Raw genomic sequence first — 22,903 nt, 5'->3', positions numbered from 1 at the left:
TTAATTGCCAGTCCTGCAAGCTAGGCATGGGATTTGAAAATCAGTGATTTCTTTCCTCTGTACTAGTAGTGATTAAGGCTACAATTTTATCATGGAGGTTGCAGAATCTGTGACTTCTGAAGACCTCTGTGACTTTAGCCCGCAGGCGGCTGGGACCTGCAAGGTCCTGCTGCTGGTCGGGGCAGCCGGGAGCTTCAGGGTATCCCGCAGCTACTGGCCGTTGTGGGCGGCAGGGGGACTCTGCAGCTCCTAGCTGGCCCCTGTAGCTTCTGGCGGCGGGGGACCCCGCAGCTCGGAGCTGCGGATGGGGGATGGGAAGGAGACCCTGGAGCTCCGAGCCCTCATGGGGGATGGGGCCCCTGGGGCGCCCAGGTGTGCGGGGGGGCCCCCCCCCCCCCAGAGCTGCCTAGCAGCTCCCCATTTTTGATGGATATTTTTAGTAAAAGTCAGGGACTGGTCATGGGCTTCCGTGAATTTTTCTTTATTGCCTGTAACCTGTCTGTGACTTTTACTAAAAATATCAGTGAAAAAAATCTTAGCCTTAGTGGTGATACACGAAGTTTCTGCAGATCAATTCAACCTTTACTCAGTGGATTTGTACAGGTGTATCTGTTCAGAATTTAGCAATCAAGTTTGCACAAGAAGAAACAGAATCCAGCTCCCTATTATGTGTGTTGGCTCTGAAGAGACAATAGGAATTAAAAGAAAAAGGCAGAAAAACATCTAAAGTCAGTGGTATGACCTGGGATACGCATGTGGAACACATCTGTTGTATAAAAAAATTATATTTTTTACACAGTCATTTTTCAGAGTAAAACCACATTTTGAAATCTTAGTTATGTACAATTTTTGCTAGAGGAAACATTTTTTTAAAGAATTGTTCTGGGAAAGGAGTACTTGTGGAGCTTGCAGACTGCAAGTGATGTAAGAATAGTACTCCTTGTTCCTAATGGTCTCACCTTGTGACTTCCTCCCCATTTCCTAGATTGCCACTTGCCATCTGCCTCCCTGCTTTCCTACTAGAATGGATTCCTGTAAAGTGTTTAGGGAGCAGTGCCTGAACTACTGGAGAGGCCTCTTTCTGCCTTGACATACCTTTTGTATGTACCTCATGTAGCTTGCTTCATCCCCAGAGAAACTTCCCATATCCAAATGGCTCTGTGCTATTCCTTCTCTCTCCTCCCCCAGTAGACCTGTCTTGCCATGGGGCTGCTTATTATTTTACCCCTGCAATTCCTCCTGTAATGGGCATGCAACTTGCATATATTACATGGAGCCAACAAGGAAACTTTCTAGAAAATGCCTACTTGGGTACAAGAGCACATAAGTGAAATGTCAGGCAGTTTGGCAAAATTGGAATGGGGTGGTGGTTATATGGAAGAATGGTTTCCTTCTTAATTGTAATAAAACTCCTAGAGCTACAAAAAGATTAGAACTGAAAGAGGACCTCCATGGCAAAAATTCTCCATTTCATGAAGTTATGTGAAAAATGCCGAATTCCGTAATTGCAGAGTCCCACAGGACCTTGATTTAGATGAATGTTGTGGTTCGTACCTTTTAGACTTATTGTTTTCAGGCTGTGCTACAGATTTCACCTGGACATTACTGCATCTGTTTATACTTGCTTCACTGTTTTAAAGTTATCTCTGCTGCCAAAAGGGATAGAAATGCTGTTTTTAAATGAAAAGGAGAAAAGTGGAGTGTCGTTGCAGTCTGTCGCTGAAACCTGTTCATGACCCATAGATTGAAAATCTTTGCAGTGGACTGGGTTTGGACTGCAGAATGTAAAATTTATAAATTCAGTTAATAAACAAATGGTTTCTTTTAAAAAGGTCTCCTGTATTGTTAAATTTTGTAAACTGATGCTTAAAATTATCTGACACTTAATGTTTATAATCCTGCAATCACCACTGGGCTCAGTCTGGGCTTCAGTGGTTGGTGAGTGTCTGTATAAGTAAATGTGCAAGTGTATTCGAGATCTGGGTCTGAGTAGTGTAGTGGTTTGAAAGTTGTAGGTAGGTGATCCTTCTTGGTCAGTGACTACCATCGCTGCTGTCTTCACTGCCTTGGGGAGGTGCAGTATCTACTGATCATTCCCCAGCTGTACCTGAGAAGGCTGGGAACTTCATCTCTGCAAATACCTCATGGAGAAGGCCATGAGGCCCCAATTGGACCCAGACCAGGGAATCCTCCTGTACGTCCGTCTAATTCAACAATAAGTGCACTTTCTGCTGTTAAATCTGACTGTGGTACGAGAGAATCTATCCTCCCAGACCCCAGGACAGGGTCTTGTTGGGAAGCCAGGAAGCACTCATAAGCATGAAACTGTCTTTCTCTAAATCCACTTCAGAGAAGTCAGATTCAACTGTGAGCAAGCCCATCAGCTCGGCCCATGAGGACTTAGTATGTTCTAAGTCCCAGAGGCAAGACAAGAAAGCCCATAAGCATTGGGTTTCATCGGTTCCAGACTGCGTTTTGTCAGTGCTGTCATCCCTGGCTCCTCCCAAAACTCTGGGATCCGTCGGCACTGACAAATCCAATCACTCTCCACTTCAAATACTACCCTCCTTGCTGGCTCCAGCAACTTGAACAAGCAGAACCCCTCTCACACTGGGGAGATCTGAATCCATTGCCACCACCACAGGACATTTTCGTTCTCCCAGATCTGGAATCACGTCCTCCATTGGACCCCTTCATCTCCAGGGACATATCACCTCCAAGAGAATCGACCATTGGAAGGAATTTATCACCCATAAGCGGAATACATCTCCCCTTCAACAGCTCAGACGGTATCACCATTGGAACTGAAATCAGCCTTCTCTGTGTTGGGAGATTCTGAACCACCTAATGTACCTTTTCTTCCCTTGCCCTACGTGACCACCACCACCCAAAAGACCCATACCAGTTTGGAATCAACCTCCACATCAGCTATCTGAGCCAGTGGTACCCTATGCCATGGGGGCCTCACATGACCACCTCTTGACCCCTCCTACTGGCTGTATTGGGGACCTTGGGACCAATACCCTCCTGCAGAGTAGATCTGATCTGCTAGGGAGTCACCCCTTGCCTCCCCTCCAAGGGGACACTCAGATCTGTCCCCCTACCCCCAATCTGGCAGAGCAGGAGAAGGAACATTGCTCTCCAGATCCAGTGGTTCCGCTGGAACCAACAAGACTGTCGTTGTCATCATCCCTGGTGATTGCTATGTCTCTTCCACTCCCCCACCCCATGACTTCAGGGAGTTCCAGGACCACCTCTGCACAATTGCTGGAGAGCTTCAGATTCCTCTTGAGGAGATCCAGAACTCCCAGTACAAACTTCTAGACATCCTCTATGCATCTGGACCCAACAGAATAGCTCTTCCCATTAATGAAGCCATACTGGAGCCAGCTAGGATGGTTTGGCAAACCCCTGCCACCTGCTTCTCTGCCCTTTTGGGGGTAGAAGCGCACTATTACATGGCAGACGAAGGAGCAGAATTTCTGTTTTCTCATCCTGCTCCCAACTCACTGGTGGTCCATGCTGCATCTGAAAGGGCTAGACAGCAATATCCCAGGTCTGTGCCTTTTGATAAAGAGGGCAAACACCTGACTCTGATGGGGAGAAAAATCTTCTCCTCATCTGACCTTCATTTTGGGATAGACAATTACCAGGCGCTAATGGCTAAATATGATTTCTTGAGCTATGCCAAGTTTATGGAGTTTAGTGACAGCCTTCTACATAAGGACAGAGCTCATTTTCAAGCTCTGAGAGACGAAGGCAAACTGATAGCCAGGATTGCTCTCTGATATGCCATTGATGCCTCCTCTAGAGCTATGGCTGCTGCCATTGTCATGTGCAGGGAGTCATGGTTTCATGCGTCAGGGATCCCTAGGGAAGTCCAGAATACCACTGAGGACCTCCCCTTTGATGAATCAGACTCTTCAACCAGAAGACACACGAGTCCCTCCACACCCTGAAGAACTCCAGGGCTATCTTCTGCTTGCTGGGGAGATACACATCTGCTCCTAAGAGGAAGTTTCACTGCCCATTGGTCAGATCTAGACAAATGGCTCAGTGTCTTTTTTTTCCATTATGGGTCCTATGACCCACCACGTAAGAGACAGGGTTGAAAAGTCCCACTTCCCCACACCGTTTGCAACAGGCTCTGCATTTCAGTCTCAGCCTCTAGCTCAACATTATTTTTGATGGGAGCTTGAGAACCACAAAACACTATGCCCAACGCCTGCCAACCCCCACATGCCACTTGGGGGGTTGTCTAACAACAAACAAGTGGGTGCTGAATGTCATCCACTCTGGCTTATACGATAGTTTGCATCCCTACATCCTCCAGAACCCTGGGCCACTGTCAAGAGAGCATTCTCAAATACGAGGTGAACTCCTTACTGCAGCAAGGAGCGATAAAACACATCGGGTGGTTTTCTACCTGCACCATCTCAACCGCTTCATTAGCAAACTCAGATTTCTCATGGTCGCATTGGCAGCAATAATCCCAGCTTTAGAAAAGGACACATGCTTTACGACTCATGATATGAAGGACGACTACTTACACATAAACATTCATCCCTCCCACAGACACTTCCTCAGATTCGTGGTGGGCTCTGACCATTTTCAGTATTGAGTACTCCCTTTCAGAATAGTGACCACTCTGTCTTTAACAAGGTATTCTTGGTAGTACACCATGGTCTCATTGTCTTTCAATATATCATTGCAGTTACTTCAGCTATACATATGCTATTTGTGTGAACCAACTCTTGTTTCTGGTGCTAAAATTGTTTTGGTTCTCTCCACATTGTTGACCTGAATTTGATGGGTTAGTTATGGCTCGTCACTGATCACATCCGACCAGAAGATTTATAGGTTCTTGTCCAATTCAGACTACAGGGTTCAAGAACTCAGTTCTGTATCAGGAGAGGACTCTTGGGGTGCTTGGCAAAAACATACACTGAGGACAGTACCAAATTGATAAAAACTTTATTGCGATTAACAAAAGAATAATAAATGCTATGAAATTTATAACTGCAAAACAGTAAAAGAATTCCAAAACTCCTGGTGGTAACATTTCTATTCTAAGTACCGTAACCTAACATACTCACACCCTTCCTTGAGGACCCAGTAATGGGAGGTGAAGGACCAGCCTTACTCCTGGCATGCCCGATAACATGATGGTGCTGGCTTCCCCAATACATCCTAATTTCAAAGGAATTACTACTGATGAAATATAAGAATGAAATGGATTAATTCAGAGAAGTCATCCAACATATCAAATAGCAAAAAATCTTTGTCTAATGTCCCAGAAAATGTAGCCAACCTGTTTCTGCCCAGAAATTTTCCTATGAGAAGATGATTTACAGCATCCCACTGTTGATTGCCTCATTCAGTCTTGGTGATGTGAGTCCTAAACATTGGTTGACATAGCTAAGAAGATCAGTATTTGAGTTCAGTAGTGTCAGGAAGAACTAGTGTTGGAAATCAGATTCTGGGGTCCTGTGGAAAAAAGTTATCCTATCCTTCGACTGTATCATAATGTATATGCACATGGGTTGAACTAAGGCAGCACTGGAAACCTTAATTCTCGCATTTCCTAACTTAAGTGGTTGACTTTGCAAACAAATGTGTTTTTCCCCCCCCCCCCCTTAATTTATATATACAGTGTTAGTTTTAAATCTAAAGTATTTTATAGTTTGACTTAAGGCTAAATAGTTTATTTGCTTCTATTATAATAAATGCTTGCAGTAACAGCATTCATAGGGAAAAGAGAACTTTTCTCCAAAATCTTCTGAATTAGGTAATGGGGAGTTATGCATATGTCAAAAGGGTTTTTACCCTTTAAAAATTTGTGACTTCTTCCACCTCATTTAAATTCTGGCCCCCTTAACAATAAGGCCCCAGTTCAGCGCTACTCGTGTGCTTAAAGTTAAGCATGTGTTTACTATTAGGAATCACTCCCTTTTCCAAGCTTCCAACCAGTAGAAAGCAAAACCATTGCAGTAGAAAATAAGCGTATTTAATGCCTGGAAACAAACTTACATTCTTGATCTCCCCTGTTAGTCATAAGTTTATGATCATTGCTGTAAATATGTTATGGAAGGCAAAGTTTTTCTTCATTTAAAAACAGCACATTCTCCTAATTACTTCCAAATAGTGGGCTAAATTAAAGCTTTGCCATGAGTCTAAAGTAAGGGCACACTGTTGCTGTGCTGCCCTGGGAGCAGCAGCAGAGAACCTGTGAATCCCCCACTACTCTGCAGAGGAAGTAAACAGCATCAAGTCTACATCCACTGTAGCATATTTTCCTGTGCACATCTGCACTGAGTGGCATTTTGAGGGGGAGAGCTAAGGCTCTGTACTGTCCCTGTCCTGTTTGTCCTCTTCTATCCATGTGAGTGAGGGGGAAACATGGGCTTTGCAGAGCTGCTACCTTCCTTCCTGTACTGCTACTCATGAGATGGGCTAAAGGGGGCACTTTGTGTCTCCTTGCATCTCTGTGACACTAACTGGGCAACAATTTGGCCCAATGTGAGTAATATGTGACATTGTAAGAATGGCTCTTCGGCTATATGATTACTACTTTAAGATGAACAGGAGTACTTGTGGCACCTTAGATACTAACAAATTTATTTGAGCATAAGCTTTCGTGGGCTACAGCCCACTTCATCGGATGCATGCAGTGGAAAATACAGTAGGAAGATATCTATATCTATATATCCACACACAGAGAGAACATGAAACAGTGGGTGTTACCATATACACTATAAGGAGAGTGATCAGTTAAGGTGAGCTATTATCAGCAGGAGAGAAAAAGAACTGTTTGTAAATTGTAAAACCAAATAAATTGACAAAGGGGACTGAGTAAGAGTAGTATCTAAAACTACTTTGAACTCATTGAAATTGACTGGATTTCAGACGGATGCTGGTTTTTAGAGCCCCTATCAAGCAATTCATATTTCTTGTTTCAGTATGGAACTGTACATGGTTACAAAACATATTTAAGGTACTTTTGGATTTCCAGAGGTTTTATTTTTGAGCACAGCCCATTCCTTTTTCCCCTGAGTGAGAGTGAAAAGATGCTGTAATTCATGTACAAATATACTTTCTTCAACTTACTGAAAAGATGCTATTTAAAGGCACTGTCTTGAAAAAGTCTGATGTAATATGGCTGAGGGTTTTAAGCTTGTCAGTTCCATTTGTTTCTAATTTTTGCATAGATGCTAAATTTAAAAAAAAAATTGTTCAATATAAAAATCCTTTCCCTTCCCTTTTCTATGGTTCTTTAATTACAATGTTGTGTGGCTTTTGTTAGGCCTACAGTATCTTGTTACTGATCTAGCAGAGAGCTTCAATAATTGATACATGAGACAATAGAGCTGCCTGCATGCGAACTGAGCCAATGAGCAAGCAGGCTTACTAGACAGCTGCTCTCTGTTAAACCAACAGGCGTGTTTCTAGGGAGATTGCTGATCAACCTGTTAAGCCACTGTGTGTGTTTTCTTTGCTTGTTTATGATGCTTGCCTCCAATTCATTTGGGTGGTTTGGTGGCATGTTGACATGACAGCCTTCTTTGTGTAAGGTTAATTTTGTTTATCTACAATGCCAGACTTTTATGGATTCATCTGGTCTGTTTTACCTCCACCCTTTTTGAAGATTTCTTTCATTTTGTTCTAAATGGCTTCATTCTCTATTGTGTATATAATTCTCATTTATGGAAATAGGATTTGCATCTCTGCATTTGTAGATGTGCCTGCTGGAGGAAAGAGTAAAGTGTAACAGGTATTTAGTGTTAGTTGTTTCAGAGAAGAAAAGTATGCTAACAAACTGACTCCTCACCCTCTACTCTGCTCCCATTCTTATTTCCTGAGTGAAATTCTGAGAATTACTGTCTGTCTTTTTCCTCCAGTTTGTGTTTTGTGAATATTTAATAGCAATGTCTTCAGTATTCCTTAAAAGGAAAAAAAATGGTAAACAATGTACTTTTTGGTACAGTAGTTCTTATATTTTTTTTAATAAAAGCCTTGTAGAACAATTATCCAAAATTTAGATGGTCTACCTGGGAAAGAGACACTTTATAAAAGGAGGGAACTTCCCTTCCTCAAAACCAGGCCATTTTTTTAATTATACTCACTATTGAAAGAAAAATAAGTTACAATTTTTTCTTTGCTGTTTAACTTCTGAAGAATGTTAGCCCTGAGAGAACATACTCCTGGTTTCCAGTTTTAAAAGCTGTTGCATCTATTTATCTATATAGCTTTTAGATGCCTAGTTTCTTCTCCTCAAGTATTGTAAATGGCTCAGCAATGGAGGAATTTGCAGGCTATTCCTAAAGGACAGGATATGCTGGTATTTTTGAAGGGACTTAATTGTGTATATCTAATTTGTACTATTTTTTTATTTTCCTCCTTTTTTTGTTTTCATTTTTTTGTTCCTGGAGTTCCACTGCTTGATCATGTTTGTATCAAGCATAGTATATGGGTTTATTCCAGTAGCATCGTAGAACAAAATGTTTGTTCCTCCTCCACCTCCTTTCGATATTTGAGGAAGTTCAACCCCTTCGCAGTGGGGCAGTTCTGTTCTTTCTACTTCATGTTTCTGTGAGTTGAGTCCTTCCTCTGTTTATAACTTTTATGTTTCAGGCACTCAACGTTCAATTTTTTTCATTGCGAATTCTGTTATGGGCATCATATTTATGTTCAATATATTATGGTGTAAAGCAGGAGATTCTCCTCTCTTGGTGTATGCAGAGACTCTTCAATACATCTGTGTTATAACACTAGGAAATCTGGCACAAAGGTCTGCACTCACTCTCAGGTTCTTCTAACATTTTTCTTAACTTGATTTTTCTTTGAGACAGTGACAGGCTTTTTACAGTTGGACTGCTGTAAGGTTGATTTGGTGCTGGAAAGTTCTGGGTGCTTTTGTATAACTTTCTTCACGTTGAAGGATTACATTTTGGTCACGATCACTAAAAACAGTTTTATAAACAGGATTTTTTTGGGGATCTGTTTAGCTGTCTTGCTAAACCTTGATTTTCTAGGGAAAAGATTCATTAGATACGTTCTCCCTGACGCAACCTTATTCAGCACAATGTAGGTTGCCTTTATTATTCCTCATAGTTTAGATCCAGACGGAGTTCTTTTTCAGATCTATTAGTAACTAATTTACTGGACCATGTTACCAGACTACATTTTTCCAGTAGCTTTCCATTTTCAGAATTAAGTAGTTAGTAGGCTTGGGGTCTTCTCAATTAGGCTTGGTCTACACTGCATACCTACTTTAGTATAACTATGTCGCTCAGGATTGTGAAGAATCCACACTCGTGAGCAACGTAGTTATACTAACCTTAACCCCCCATGTAGACAGCGCTATGTTGGCGAGAGGGCTTCTCCTGTCGACATAGCTATTGCCTCTCATGGAGGCGGAGTTAGTAAGCCAACGGGAGAGCTCTTTCCCGTCGGCTTAGAGTACCTTCACCAGACACGCTCCAGTAGCGCAGCTGCATTGGTGCAACTGTGCTGATGTAAATTTTGTAGTGTAGACCTGCCCTTAAGCTACATCTAGTTAATCTAATTAATACAGTTGTTGATAGGTACTGCTGGCTAAAAGAAAAACTAGTCGCCCTAGTGTACTGTTACTCTAAGACTATAGATCTCTGATTTAATATTGCTATAAAAGTTACAAAATAGGATCAGCAGAACACACAAGTATTTACAAGCACTATAATAAAGGCCCATGTTGTCTGCAGGAAGCTGGGCTTAAATACTGTGGTAAGGTCCCTAGAGTCATTGACACTCTTAATTCTGTGGCAGCTTTATTTAATTTTCTCTAAAAATGTTTTTATATATGAAAATCTGTCTATATACCGTTCCCTGCTTAATATAAAATAAACAATGCATTTTACTTTGTCCTTATAGCTTCAGCTTTTGATATACCTGCATTGTAGAAGTTCTATGGGGAAGCTGGAAGCTTTGGCAGTTGCATAGCTGACTTTTGGGGAACTGTAGGAAGTCGTTTAGGACAGTGAGAAATATTAGATGGATGTTTTAGTCAACCTCAATGAGAAAATTTAGATAGTTTCCATTTCAAGCAGTCTTTGGACTCATTAAGACAGCACTGCATAAGTTATGATTGGTTCATATTTTTAAAGTCTGTCTCCATCTGTGGAGCAGCAGGTGCACCAAACCTAGGCGGATCCGTGACCAAGTGGGCCCAGGTCTCAACACATGGAGTGGGGAACCGGGCCCAGCCCCATGGGTCAAGAGCCATTGTTGTGGGATAATGGACTTTATTCAAATTTACGATTACTGTAAATGTAATTGTAACCTTACCAATAAGAGACTGCTCAGCATTCTTGATATGCAAGTTCTTGGTAGGCCTATTTATTTTTTAAGATTTGGGACCACGCTTGTTGGAAACTACTCCTTTATTCAATATTTTTTGGCTGAAATACTATTTGGCATTAAGTGCCTTCTGCAAAATGTTCTTGCTCTGGATGTTTCAGGGAGAAATATTGTCTCAAAGCCTGATTTGGGGCCAGTGGATATGTAGATTTCTGAAGATAAGGCAAAACTTCTACACTATGTACTTCGGGTCTCGTTCTGCATTAGGCTTTTGATTGATGCAGTACAAAGTGATGAGCATCACTAATTTATAGGGCTGTCGATTAATCACAGTTAACTCCCACGACTGACTCAAAAAAATTAATCCATTAAAAAAAATTAATCGCGATCAATCGCAGTTTTAATCGCTCTGTTAAACAGTAGAATACCAATTGAAATTTATTAAATATTTTGGATGTTTTTCTACATTCATATATATATTGCATTCTGTGTTGTAATTGAAATCAAAGTATATATTTTTATTACCAATATTTGCACTGCAAAAATGATAAATAGTATTTTTCAGTTCACCTCATACAAGTACTGTAGTGCAATCTTTGCTGGGAAAGTGCAACTTACAAGTGTAGATTTTTTTACATAACTTCACTCAAAAACAAAACAATGTAAAACTTGAGAGCCTACAAGCCCACTCAGTCCTACTTCTTGTACAGCCAATAGCTAAGCCAAACAAGTTTGTTTACATTTACAGGAGATAATGCTGCCCTCTTATTTACAATGTCACCAGAAAGTGAGAACAGGCATTTGCATGGCACTTTTGTAGCTGTCATTGCAAGGTATTCGTGTGCCAGATATGCTAAACATTCCTATGCCCCACCATTCCAGAGGACATGCTTCCATGCTGATGACGCTCGTTTAATAAAAAAAAAAAAAAAAGTTAAATTTGTGACTGAACTCCTTGGGGGAGACTTGTATGTCCTCTGCTCTGTTTTACCTCCATCCTGCCATATATTTCATGTTATAGCAGTCTCAGGTGATGATCTAGCACATGTTCATTTTAAGAATATTATCACAGCAGATCTGACAAAACGCAAAGAACGTACCAATGTGTGATTTCTAAAGATAGCTACAGCACTCGACCCAAGATTTAAGAATCTGAAGTGCCTTCCAAAATCTGAGAGGGACGAGGTGTGGAGCATGCTTTCAGAAGCCTTAAAAGAGCAACACTCTGATGCAGAAACTACAGAACCTGAACCACCAAAAAGAAAATCAACCTTCTGCTGGTGGCATCTGACTGAGATAATGAAAATGAACATGCATTGGTCTATGCTGCTTTGGATCGTTATTGAGCAGAACCCATCATCAGCATGAACGAATGTCCCCTGGGATGGTGATTGAAACATGAAGGGACATATGAATCTTTAGCGCATCTGGCACGTAAATATCTGCGACTTTGGCTACAACAATGCCATAAGAATGCCTGTTCTCACTTTCAGGTGACGTAAACAAGAAGCCGGCAGCATTATCTCCTGCAAATGTAAACAAACTTGTTTGAGTGATTGGCTGAACAAGAAGTAGGACTTAATGGACTTGCAGGCTCTAAAATTTTACATTTGTTTTATTTTTGAATGCATTTTTTTGTACATAATTCTACATTTGTAAGTTCAACTTTCATGATAGAGATTGCACTACAGTACTTGTATTCGGTAAATTGAAAAATACTATTTATTTTTTTTACAGTGCAAATACTTATAATCAAAAATAAATATAAAGTGAGCACTGTACACTTTGTATTCTGTGTTGTAATTGAAATCAATATATTTGAAAATGTAGAAAATATCCAAAATATTTAAATAAATGGTTTTCTATTATTTAACATTGCGATTAATCGCGATTAAGTTTTTTAATCACTTGACAGCCCTGCTAACTTTGTATGTGAAGCTTGGTGGTTCTTTGAGTGATGGTCCCTGTGTGTATTCCACACCTGGGTATGCATGCGTACCATGAGCCCAAGTCCAGAAATTCTTCAAAGCAGTGTTTGTTGAGTAGTAGCTCCCCTCCTGCTCCCGACCCAGGGCATAAAAAGCAGTGCGGGCTGATGCCTCTCCTATTCCTTCTTACCGCCTCGTGGCCTGAGTCATAATTGTTTCCTCCTTCATTCACTAAAGGACTTGAGATCTACTCTGTGGTCCTTGGGACTTTACACTCCAGCCCCCAGAAGCAAACACCAGACCAAGACCAACCCCTCCACATGCTCCCTGTTACCAACATCCACCTGAGTCTCTGTGCAAAAGCTAAAGGATTCAGAAATCCTGATTCTCGGCTCCCTCTACTGCCACAGCCTCCACTTATTCCCAACAGCAGCCCAAAGGCCATTTTTTGACATACGGGTTGAGACCTGTGTACCACCACTGATGCCACCTGCTTCTTCTCCCTGTCACCTTTGGGGGCCGTCTTACTCTCTTTGCCCACAGCTGGAATGAGATCAAGACGAACAGTTGGGTCCTGGAGATTATCAATCAGAGATACTCCATAGAGTTTCTCTCCTTCCCTCCTCACTCCTCACAAATTCCCTTCCCAATCCCTCTTCAGGGACCACTCCCACCAACTAATGCTTCAACACAAAGTGGAATCTTTCTTACATCAGGGCAGGGGAGAGGAGAGGGGGCAGTAGAACCTGTCCTGCCACTTTTGCAGAACACTATGTGGTCACTGTGGACTCTGCCTCCAATGCCATATTCGGCCCCACAGTGCTGTCTTCTGTAACTGACCCATCTTCAAAGTCCCGGGCCTCCAGAAGGGGTACTGCTTGGGAGTCACCTACAGTGGTGCACCCATGGGACACTGCTCTAAGAAGCTACTTACCTTGTGCAATAATGATGGTTCTTTGAGACGTGTCTCCCTATGGGTGCCCCATAACGCACCCTCTACTTCGGAATTCTTGTCTGACTCTGCGGTAGAGAAAGAACTCTGAGGGTTAGCCTGTGCACGCTGACCAGCCTCATGTTGTGCCATGAGGAGAGACCACACATGCGTGGACCTAATGGACACTGCTACCGAAGTTCTCTGATCAGCAGGGCAAGCACACGTACAGTGGCGCAACCATAGGGGGACACATCTCAAAGAACCATCGTTACTGCACAAGGTGAATAACTTCTTCTTCCGCATCACCCGCAAACCACAAACTATGGTGCCACCAGTGTGTTTCACTGTTAGGCACATGGACACAAGCACCTATGTGAGGGCATTTGCCAGACTCCGCTTGCAGTATCTGCAAGCTTGGCTCCACTCAACTTACTGGCCAAACAGGGACTGCATGACTGTGTACTTCCCTGTCAAATAGATTAAGCAGAAGCTTCTCTGCAGACCATGAATGGGAGATTCACGACATAATCCTAACCAAGATATTTATACACGAGGTACTCTGTTATGTGACTTCTTTACATCCCAAGTGAACAGAAAACCTCTCCTGTATTGTTCCAGGGGAACCATGGGTCACGATTCCCAGGGTGATGCTCTCCTGTTGTCCTTGATATATAATGTCAGATATACCTTCCTGCCTACTACCACAAGTTATAGGGAAGATCTGTCACTGCAGAGCCACCATCCTCCTCCTAGCACACCACTGGCCCAGTCATTTCTGGCTCATGGAACTTCTGATAATGTCCATACACCCATTAATCAGGATCGGCCCATTTCCGGATCTCCTAATCCGGGACAGGAGGAAAATCAAGCATCCCAACCCGGGCTCACTCCATCTCACGGTCTAGTGTTTATATGGGCATTGGAAATAGAATGCTTATGCTCTGCCCCTGTTCAGGAGATCCTTAACCAAAGTAGAAAGGAGTCTACTAGAGCCTGCTACCTAGCTAAATAGAGGTGGCTTTTGATCTGGGCATGTCTCCACTGACCTTCACTAGAGCATTCCAGTTATCCCTAGGCTATTTTCTCTCCTTAAAGACTTCAGGGCTAGCCCTTAGTTTGCTATGGGTTAACAGTGATTAGTGCCTTCCTCCTTCCGGTAGAAGGATGTTCTATCTTTACTCACCCAGCTTCTGTACAATTTATGAAGGGCTTGATCAGGACCTTCCCAATGATTATTAGACCTACACCTCCATGGCAGCGTAACCTTGTCCTGTCGCCACTCCTGGGTGTGTTCTCCAAGATGGATAATCGGGGAAAAAAGCATTTAAAAAATACACAGTAGGTTTTTAAAAGGCGGGTGGCTTCTGGTTTCCATTACCCTGGGCAGTGGAGTTTGATTGTGACCAGAGGGAATAAGGCATTATGAGAGAGTTGCTGGGGGACCGTTAGGGTTGACATAGGTTACATTTGCACCACGTCAACCTCAGTATGTCGACCATGGCTCAACGCTATTTGGAGAAGTGGTTTTAGTGCGTCACCTTAACAGGGCGCTCCTGTTAACCAAAGACACACTTGAGTGTGGATGCATGCACAAATAGGTAAACATAAGGTGACTTATGTGGATCTAGTTTTGTGGTATAGTCCAGGCCTCAGTGTGAAAGCGGAAAGAGCCTTAAAGATGTGAAGAGAGCAGTCCAAATGTCCAGGCATTGGCTTGTGACTCATTCTTTTGGAAAGTAACTTTCCAGAAAGTATTTCCTCTGACAGTTCAGATATTGATATCTAGTTCTATAATGGCTGATTTGGGGGATGATAATAAATTGTGAGCTCTTCAGGGTGGAGCTTATGTGCAATTTCAGTTCTGAGAGATGCCTAGCATGCTTTTGAGTGCTATAAAATTACACTTTTTTCCCACTAATGATCTTGAAAAGTAGTACTTTGTCAGCATGACATTAAGAATATCTTGGCCCTCTGGGTTGGCCTATGAGACAACTAAGTGTCATCTGTTCATCTTTACTGACTGAATTTTAGTATTGTCTATGTGGTAGTATAGCTATTAAAACGTACTGCAGTCTGACTTCTGAAGTATTAAGAAGAATTTAGGTTTTGCAGATGTTCTTAATGTTTTTATTTATGCAATACTTTCTTATATCAGATAATGTCTTATTCCTGACTGCATTCTGCTCTAAAAAATTAAAAATTCTTCACGCAGTATTTTAAAATTCTGCAAATTTTATTTGTCAAATAAATGTGGAGGCTCCAGCATGGCATTGGGGAGCACAGGCCACTGGCTGCACAGAGGTGTGAGATCACTGTACAGCTCCCCCACACTCCAGACACAGACTCAGTGGTGAGGCTGCACCCAACCCTGACACAGCGCAAGGACTGGGTCTGCCCCAGGAGTACCTCCCCTCTGTGCCAGGTGAACTAGGTGTGGGCAGGCAGCCTCAGCAAGGCCGGATCCAAGTGTGGAGGGACTTAGTGTAGGGGGTTCCAGGTGTGGGTTGAGAGGGTTCCGTGTGGGGCAATCTGGGTGCGGGTGACTCAATGGGGGATCCAGGTGCAGGCGGAATCTGGATACACAGGGGCTTGTTGGGGGTACTGGGTGCAACGATAATGGGACTCTGCAGGGGGATCCAGCTTCACCAGGCTCAATGTGGGGGTCTGGATGTGGGGGGGGGGGGATAGAGCTTGGCAGGGGGGTCTAGCTGTGGGGGGCTCAGTGGGGGAATCCAGATGCTGGGTGAGTAAGGCTCAGTGGGGTGGGGATCCAGGTGCATGTGGCTTGTCAGGGTGGTCCAGGTGCAGGGGGAGTGGGGCTCATTGGGAGGGTTCTGAGTGCAGGTTGGTGAGGATTGGCAGGAGGGTCTGGGAATGAGGGGGTCTGTATGCAAGGGGGTAGGATGGATGTGGGAGCAGCTCCCTGTACAGGGATCCCTCCCCCTGCAGCTGAGGAGCGATGGGCGCGGGAAGCAGGGGTGGTGGAAGGAGTTTGCAGAGCTTCCTGCAGCTGGGGGAGAAATCTCGGATGCCGTGCAGGGGAAGAGGAAGTCCCGTCCTCCCCAGCCCAGCCAGAACAAGCAGCTGAGCTCAGCGCACGGTAGGGAGCCTGGTCTCCCCCAGTCCTGCCCCCTGCCCCACAGTGATTTACCTCTCTGCCGGCTGCCCTGGGCATCCGAAACAATGCTGGGGAGGGTTGCATGACTGCACTTGTGGCTTCCCTGTCAGAAAGTAATTTTTCTGCGGGTGACATAAATTCTCTACATGTGCCGTGGCACAGAATTCCCTCAGGAGTAATGTCTGCCTGTTTTGTTTTTCTTTCAAGATGTATTGCTACTCTTAAATTTTTAAGTAATTAAAGATGGCCAGTTTATGATTGTAAGGCAAGCAAATATATGTTGTAGCCCATAGAGCTATGTAGCCTGGTTGCTTGCTTTTATTATTTCCTTTCTTATGTGTGTGTTTGTTATAATAGATTTATAGCTTTGTATTAGCATATTTTTGGCAGTAATGCAAAAAACCTACCGGCCACATACTGTATGATGAGCTAAAGCATGTTAGCATACATGTTTGTGATCTTTAGCATACACAAGTGACCTACTGATTTGCCCTCTATAAAACTTAACAGCTACACTACAAAGAACCTGGAAATCACCACCACGAAACCAGTTCAGGCCAGAAAAAGCAGATGTGAGAATGAGCTGATTGTCATCAATGTGTATGAATATGCCAGCCTATAGAGTAAGCACACCCTGATATTATGTGGGTGAGGAAATTGTCTGGACATGGAAGGTTGGGAATGTGGTGCTAGGCTCTATAAGAGGGGCAACCACCATGTTTGTTTAGTTTAGTTAGTTTTTTCTTGGGTCTTTCTTGGCTTTGTTTCTGGCTTTCTAGCATCTCCTAAGTTTTTCGTCTTCCAGTCGAGCATTGAGGAACCATCAGACTCTTGTTTGGCATGCCAAAGACATGGCTGGTTCTTTGTCTCTTACCACCAGGTTCTCAAGGAAGAGTGTGATTATGTTTATCTAGGAAGTTTTATAGTAAATGATACCACATGAACTTCTAGAATAGTACTATTTCCTTTTTCATTCTGGTTGATTACTTTTTCATTTGATTACTAGTCCATTTATATCAATAAAAGTCTTTAAGGCTGTATTTTGTTCTCAGCATGAGTGTCCTTGTCATACATCCCCAGGGACCTTGCAAGACTCTGTGTAGCCCGATTCTGGGACAAGAACCTTATTATCTTCTGATCAGATCAATTGGCTAGACTATAACCTTTATTATATGAACAATAATATTAATCACCTTAAAATCAGGCAACAATGTTCTGCCATGAAGTATACATGAATAACTCATTAATGCAGACATTTAGTTTTTTCATGCTAAGATTTACACTGGAACAACATTTTATGCTAATTTTCAAGATTCTGCTAGTACACATTTTCATAACCTCTTACTGAAGCTGCAGATACATACATTAGCAAAACTGTCACTACTGGTCTCTCTCCTGAGTGGCTGGCCTGAATCTATTTCTAAAGAACAGCCCGTTTTTCTATTGGTATAAAATGCATTTGAGTTAGGAGACTGCCTTTTCTAGCATGTGCTATGGCAGCAATCGAGATCAGCTGGGATGAATAAGATGATATTCTGGCCTACACTTAAATATCAGAGGGTTTGTGGCAGAGCACTTTTGATGAAGGGTCCTTGTCTCTTGAACACGTTTCCCTTAATGTTCCAGGCCTTAGTTCAGCGAGGCAATAAAGGATATACGTAATATTAATCGTGTATAAAAGTTCATCGTAATTCAGAGACCATGTTCTCCATAAGATTCTGGAAGCTTTGCAGAACAGGAACTGATTCTGGAAATGTGATGAAGCATGTGTTTAAGTCCCATTGACTTGAATGGAACTTAAATGTGTGCTTAAAGTGAAATAGGTAATAAACATTTGTTAGAGGAAGAAGTTTTATAATGTGAAACTTTTTTTGAGAAATTACCTCTTTTTCAAAAATGACATTGCAAAATCATTTCAATTTATAAACTGAAAAAATTATCTTTAAGGCGGCTATTGTATTTAATATATTTATAAAATTTATACATATATTGGGGGGTAGATACTGGGGAAGGTGAAGATCTTTTAAGATAAATGGCAATATTGGCACAAGAAAAAATGTATATAAACTGGCAACGAACAAATTCAGGCTGGAAATTAAAAGGGTTCTGACCATCGGGTGAATTTCTGGAACAGCCTCCCAATAGGAGATAGTTAATAACTTAATTAGTTTTAATAACTGGACAAATTTATGAATGTGATTGTATGATGGATTTGTTTGTGAGGGTAAGGGGCAGGGTTCATCAGCCTTGGGTCTCACTTCCTATTTGTCTTATGTCCTTAAAAGCTCATACTTCAGGATTTCAGCCAGCCATGTGTATGGGCCAGGAAGGGATTCTCCCTCTCGCCCCCAAGTGTATTCTGTTTTATTTTATTTTATTAAATCTTCTTCTGAAGCACTAGGGATGGCCATAGTTGGAGATAGGACTTTGGACGGAGAGGGTTGGGGCTCTAGGTAGCACCAAACATTCGCTTTCCCAAGTGCTTGGCTGGTTGGTTTTAGCTCATATACTCAAGGTCTAATTGATCACCATATGTAGAGTTGGGAAGAAATTTTCTTCAGATCAGATTGGCAGTGAACTGGGAGGGAGGGATATTTACTTTTTTTTGGCCGGTGTGGGTGCAGGCCACTTGCCAATATTATCTGGGTATATCTTATATAATTGTTTCCCTGCCATTGCAGAAGCCTTGGGCAATGGTGCCCCATTGGTCCCTCCTATTCTCTGTATGTGAAACATAATAGTTTAGTCTCCTGTGAACTGTAATACTTTGGTCTATTTTCAGTTGTTGGGTTTAATATGCAGGTGCTCAGAAAGTGTTGGTGTCCGATGACATACAGGAGGTCAGACAAGATGATTTGATGTCTCTTTGGCCTTAAACTCTGATTTAGAAGCATCCTTTTTAAAAAGTGTCTTAACTGGCTTTGGATTTAAATTTTCAACTAAAACATTCCTCTGTCTATATTCTTCCTATAACTGAATTCTCTCCCTGCTAAGGTGCCACCTCACTGTTGTGTGGATTAGCTCCTTCCAGCTCTGACACCCCCCACCCCTTCTGTTGCTCGTTCTCACCCGCCACCTCTCCCTCTGTGACTCAAGGTGCTCACTTTGTGGCTTTGTCCTCCAGCCAGGTCACTCTGCTTTCCCCCTTCCAGGAGTTATCAAAGTCTCTCTATCCAAAATGGTCATTTTCTCCCTCTCTGCCCTGACTATGCCCCGGCCTGCCCTCTACTCTGGATTGCAGCTTGGGGACCTAATCCGCAGTCAAGGTCTGTGAGGTCCCACTTTGCTGCCCTTTCCCTGAGACTTTTGCTACTCCACCTCCATCTTAGGCTTTCATTCTTTAAACCCTTCTTTCAGGGCCTGCAGTCCCTGGGGTTCTACTCACACCTGGGTTTCCTTCCTGCCCTCTCTAAAAACCAGAGTGTGACTACAGGCTCCCTCCCTGCAGTCCTTCTCTGCTGCCAACCTCCTGGCTTTATACTAGCCCTGCCTGTTCCTTCTCAGCTGGGTTCCTTCACCAATCTGTGGTTACTTAGGCTACCTAATTCTCATCAGCTATGACCTGTCCGCTTAATTGGTCCCATCTCGGCCTCATTAACCTTTCCAGACTAGTGTGGGCTGAACACCCCACCACACTTCCCTCCAAAAAAATCTTTAAAAAAAAAAAATATAACTTTTGCAGGTCTTGATCACAAAATGGACTAAACCCAGATATGTCATCCGTTAATATTAACAGTTTGAGTCAACTTTTTTAAGTGACTATTGGAAATACAGTAACATTTTTCATAATGAACTTTTTCACATACTATATTGCTGTTGTAATGTACAACAGACATGATGCCTTGAATGACTAGTGACATGTTTACAACTAAATATTGTATCTTGTCAAAATTGTTCATTTTTGTGTTGCTTAAATTGATATTTAGTTGAGTCCTTGGATATCTCTTGGTAGACTTGTTTTATGGTAGGTCTGATCAAATAAATCTGCATATGGTTAAATGCTGCTTATCTTGATATTAAATATAAACTGTATTATAGTAGAATAAGCAGTAGATTAGTCAGTCTTCAGTTTATAGCTAAGCTCATTTTCAGAAAACATTAGCACCTTGAAATATAACGGCCAGCTAGAGTGACGTGGCTGGCTGACAACATTTGCATTTGTTCTCTTCGTTGTTGAAATGCACGTTCTTCAATATATCACACAAATGTGTGGTGGGCAGCTTTTAAAAACAATTGTGAAATATAAAAATAGGAAAGTCAGTGATTAAAGTCATTCATTAGTTATATTAAAAGGTTCGCTGTTGCCCAGAAGTGCCTTTGCTGATAATCTTGCATTTTATCTTTCAGCGTGGATCTGACGAGCTTCTTTCTTCTGGTATCACTAACGGGCCTTTTACCATGAGCAATTCTACTCCAGCTACAGGTATATTTAAGAAAATAATTGTAAAGTTTACCATGGTTTTACAGCTTATCAATGTTAGCACAGTTTCAGGAAATCTGATTTTCTTTATTTCCTTCATACTCTCATGTAACCTTTTTATGAGCAGCCCCCCCAGAGTCTCTTGCAGAGAGAGCAAATTCAGGCCGTTGGGGAGCAAAAGTGCCTAGATTCACTCTGTAGTGGACCCTTCTGGCAGTTTAATGAGTGGTGTTGGATTCTAGAACTAATCTACATAACCCCTCCCCATTAGAACTAGATCCCATTCTGTTTGGTGGACATATTCCCTGCTTCCTTGAAACCTGAACAAAGATGTACTACAGAGCAGTGGGACCTACAAATAATCAAAAAGAGATATAGAATTAAATTTAAAAACACCAGAAATTGTTTTGTTCAGCACTGGTGAAGTCACTCAGTTTCATTGATATAATGGACCAAGGATTGCCTCCTCTGAGGAGGCATGATCAAACCAGTAATCTCTGTAGAAATTCTCAGGTACCCATTCTTTATGCTTTCCTCCCATTCCATTGTTAAGAGTGATTCAGAAGATTGAGAGATGAAATCCAGAACAATTCTGATGAGGCAATGCTAGCCGAAGAGGCCTGGTTCTTTGAGACCACCTGCTTCACTGAGCATTCATCTCTTCAGCTTTTGCTTCAAAATGTGGTTGCACGGGTTGTTAGTTTAGTTAGTATGTTTTTATATACGTATATAGTATGTAGTGTAGTTATATAGTTTATAATGTAGTTTTTGAAGTTTTACTTAAGTCTGTTTCCTTTATTAGAAAAGACTTTTTTTTTCTTCTTTGAGTATTTCCTCAGTACCAAGGAATGAGATCCAGTGGTGGCGAGCAGGTCTCCAGACTTTAAAATCTGCCCTTTTCTAGGAGAGAGCTATGCCTACCAATGTTGCACATACAAAATGTTTATTTTGTTTAGGGAAGTCTCCTATATCTACTAAGTGTCATTTGTGATTCTTTTTGTAAGCACAGTGCGCGCACACACAGGACTTGTGATGTCCCTTTGAAGTAATATTTGATGTAAAAGACAATGCATATTTCTCTGAATCTAAGAATCCCCCTCAGAAGCAGTCTATTCCTGCTTATAGATTCTAGGACTGGAAGGGACCTTGAGAAGTCATCGAGTCCAGTCCCCTGCCCTCGTGGCAGGACCAAATACTGTCTAGACCATCCCAGATAGACATTTATCTAACCTACTCTTAAATATCTCCAGAGATGGAGATTCCACAACCTCCCTAGGCAGTTTATTCCAGTGTTTAACCACCCTGACAGTTAGGAACTTTTTCCTAATGTCCAACCTTCAAAATTAGTTCCATTGAGTGCTCCAGCTATTAGACACATCACTCTGGGGCTCTAAGAGATTGTCTGACTCTGTGATCTCATGCTTCTACCAAGCACTATGAGCTTTCCATCAGTCTTCCTTAGTTCGTTCAGTCGGTCTGGCTCCTGCTGCCTGAGGCAGGAGGGAGCAAAGATCTCCAGATGGGGCTTAGCACTGGTACCATTGCTGATAATGACTGAGAAGGCTAAAAGTGCTGACTTGTCTAAGCAGGCTCCTTTGAAATCACATTGGTGTCATTAGTCTTAATAGACTCCGGAATCACGTTCTTCAGCTGCAGTGCTGCATCCTCTATCTTTGGTAACCAACATCGATTCATCTGCACAATTAGCATGAGTGCCATGTACCACAGATTCATTAGTACTGCACCCTGATAAGACCTCTAAGACTTTGGCGATACCTTTTAGTTAATATACCAATACCAATTGTTTGATTCCATTTGACATTCAGTCTTAAAAATGTTCAAGAGATCAAATAACCAATCTTAACCTAATATATTGTCTAAAGACAAACCAGTACAATATGGAAAGGAGATATACATAACTATCTTCAGTGAAGTGAATTCTTGCAGCATGTTCACCTTTCACAGAAGGTATGCTTCGACAGTATGCATTTCACCTAGTAGTATTTATAGTATGATTTTTACAAGTTACAAAACTGCTTAACCCACTAGTTTGTACCAGGTTTGTCCTGGCTTTGTCCTGTTCTTTCCCATATCTCGTTCTGAGTACTACATTTGAAGTGCTGATGAGCCATGAAAGTACTCCCTAACTGTACTCTGTACAATGTTTT

The 22,903-nt window shown here is 42.2% G+C and overlaps 1 protein-coding gene across 2 annotated transcripts in view; it reads left to right on the top strand.

The window, feature by feature from the left end:
- LOC113405371 (polypyrimidine tract-binding protein 3) overlaps nt 1-22,903 on the top strand; it is a 98,115-nt gene that overhangs the window by 25,827 nt on the left and 49,385 nt on the right. For both annotated transcript variants that reach the window (XM_026646547.1, XM_026646546.2), the window contains one exon: nt 20,663-20,738. In XM_026646547.1, coding sequence (XP_026502332.1) covers nt 20,714-20,738 — 25 coding nt within the window. In that variant the 5' untranslated portion in view covers nt 20,663-20,713. The remainder of the gene's footprint in view (nt 1-20,662; nt 20,739-22,903) is intronic.

Source organism: Terrapene carolina, unplaced genomic scaffold, assembly GCF_002925995.2.
Source record: "Terrapene carolina triunguis isolate 2854851 unplaced genomic scaffold, T_m_triunguis-2.0 Scaffold35098, whole genome shotgun sequence".
Taxonomy (NCBI): domain Eukaryota; kingdom Metazoa; phylum Chordata; order Testudines; family Emydidae; genus Terrapene; species Terrapene triunguis.
This window is presented reverse-complemented; position numbering and strand designations above follow the sequence as displayed.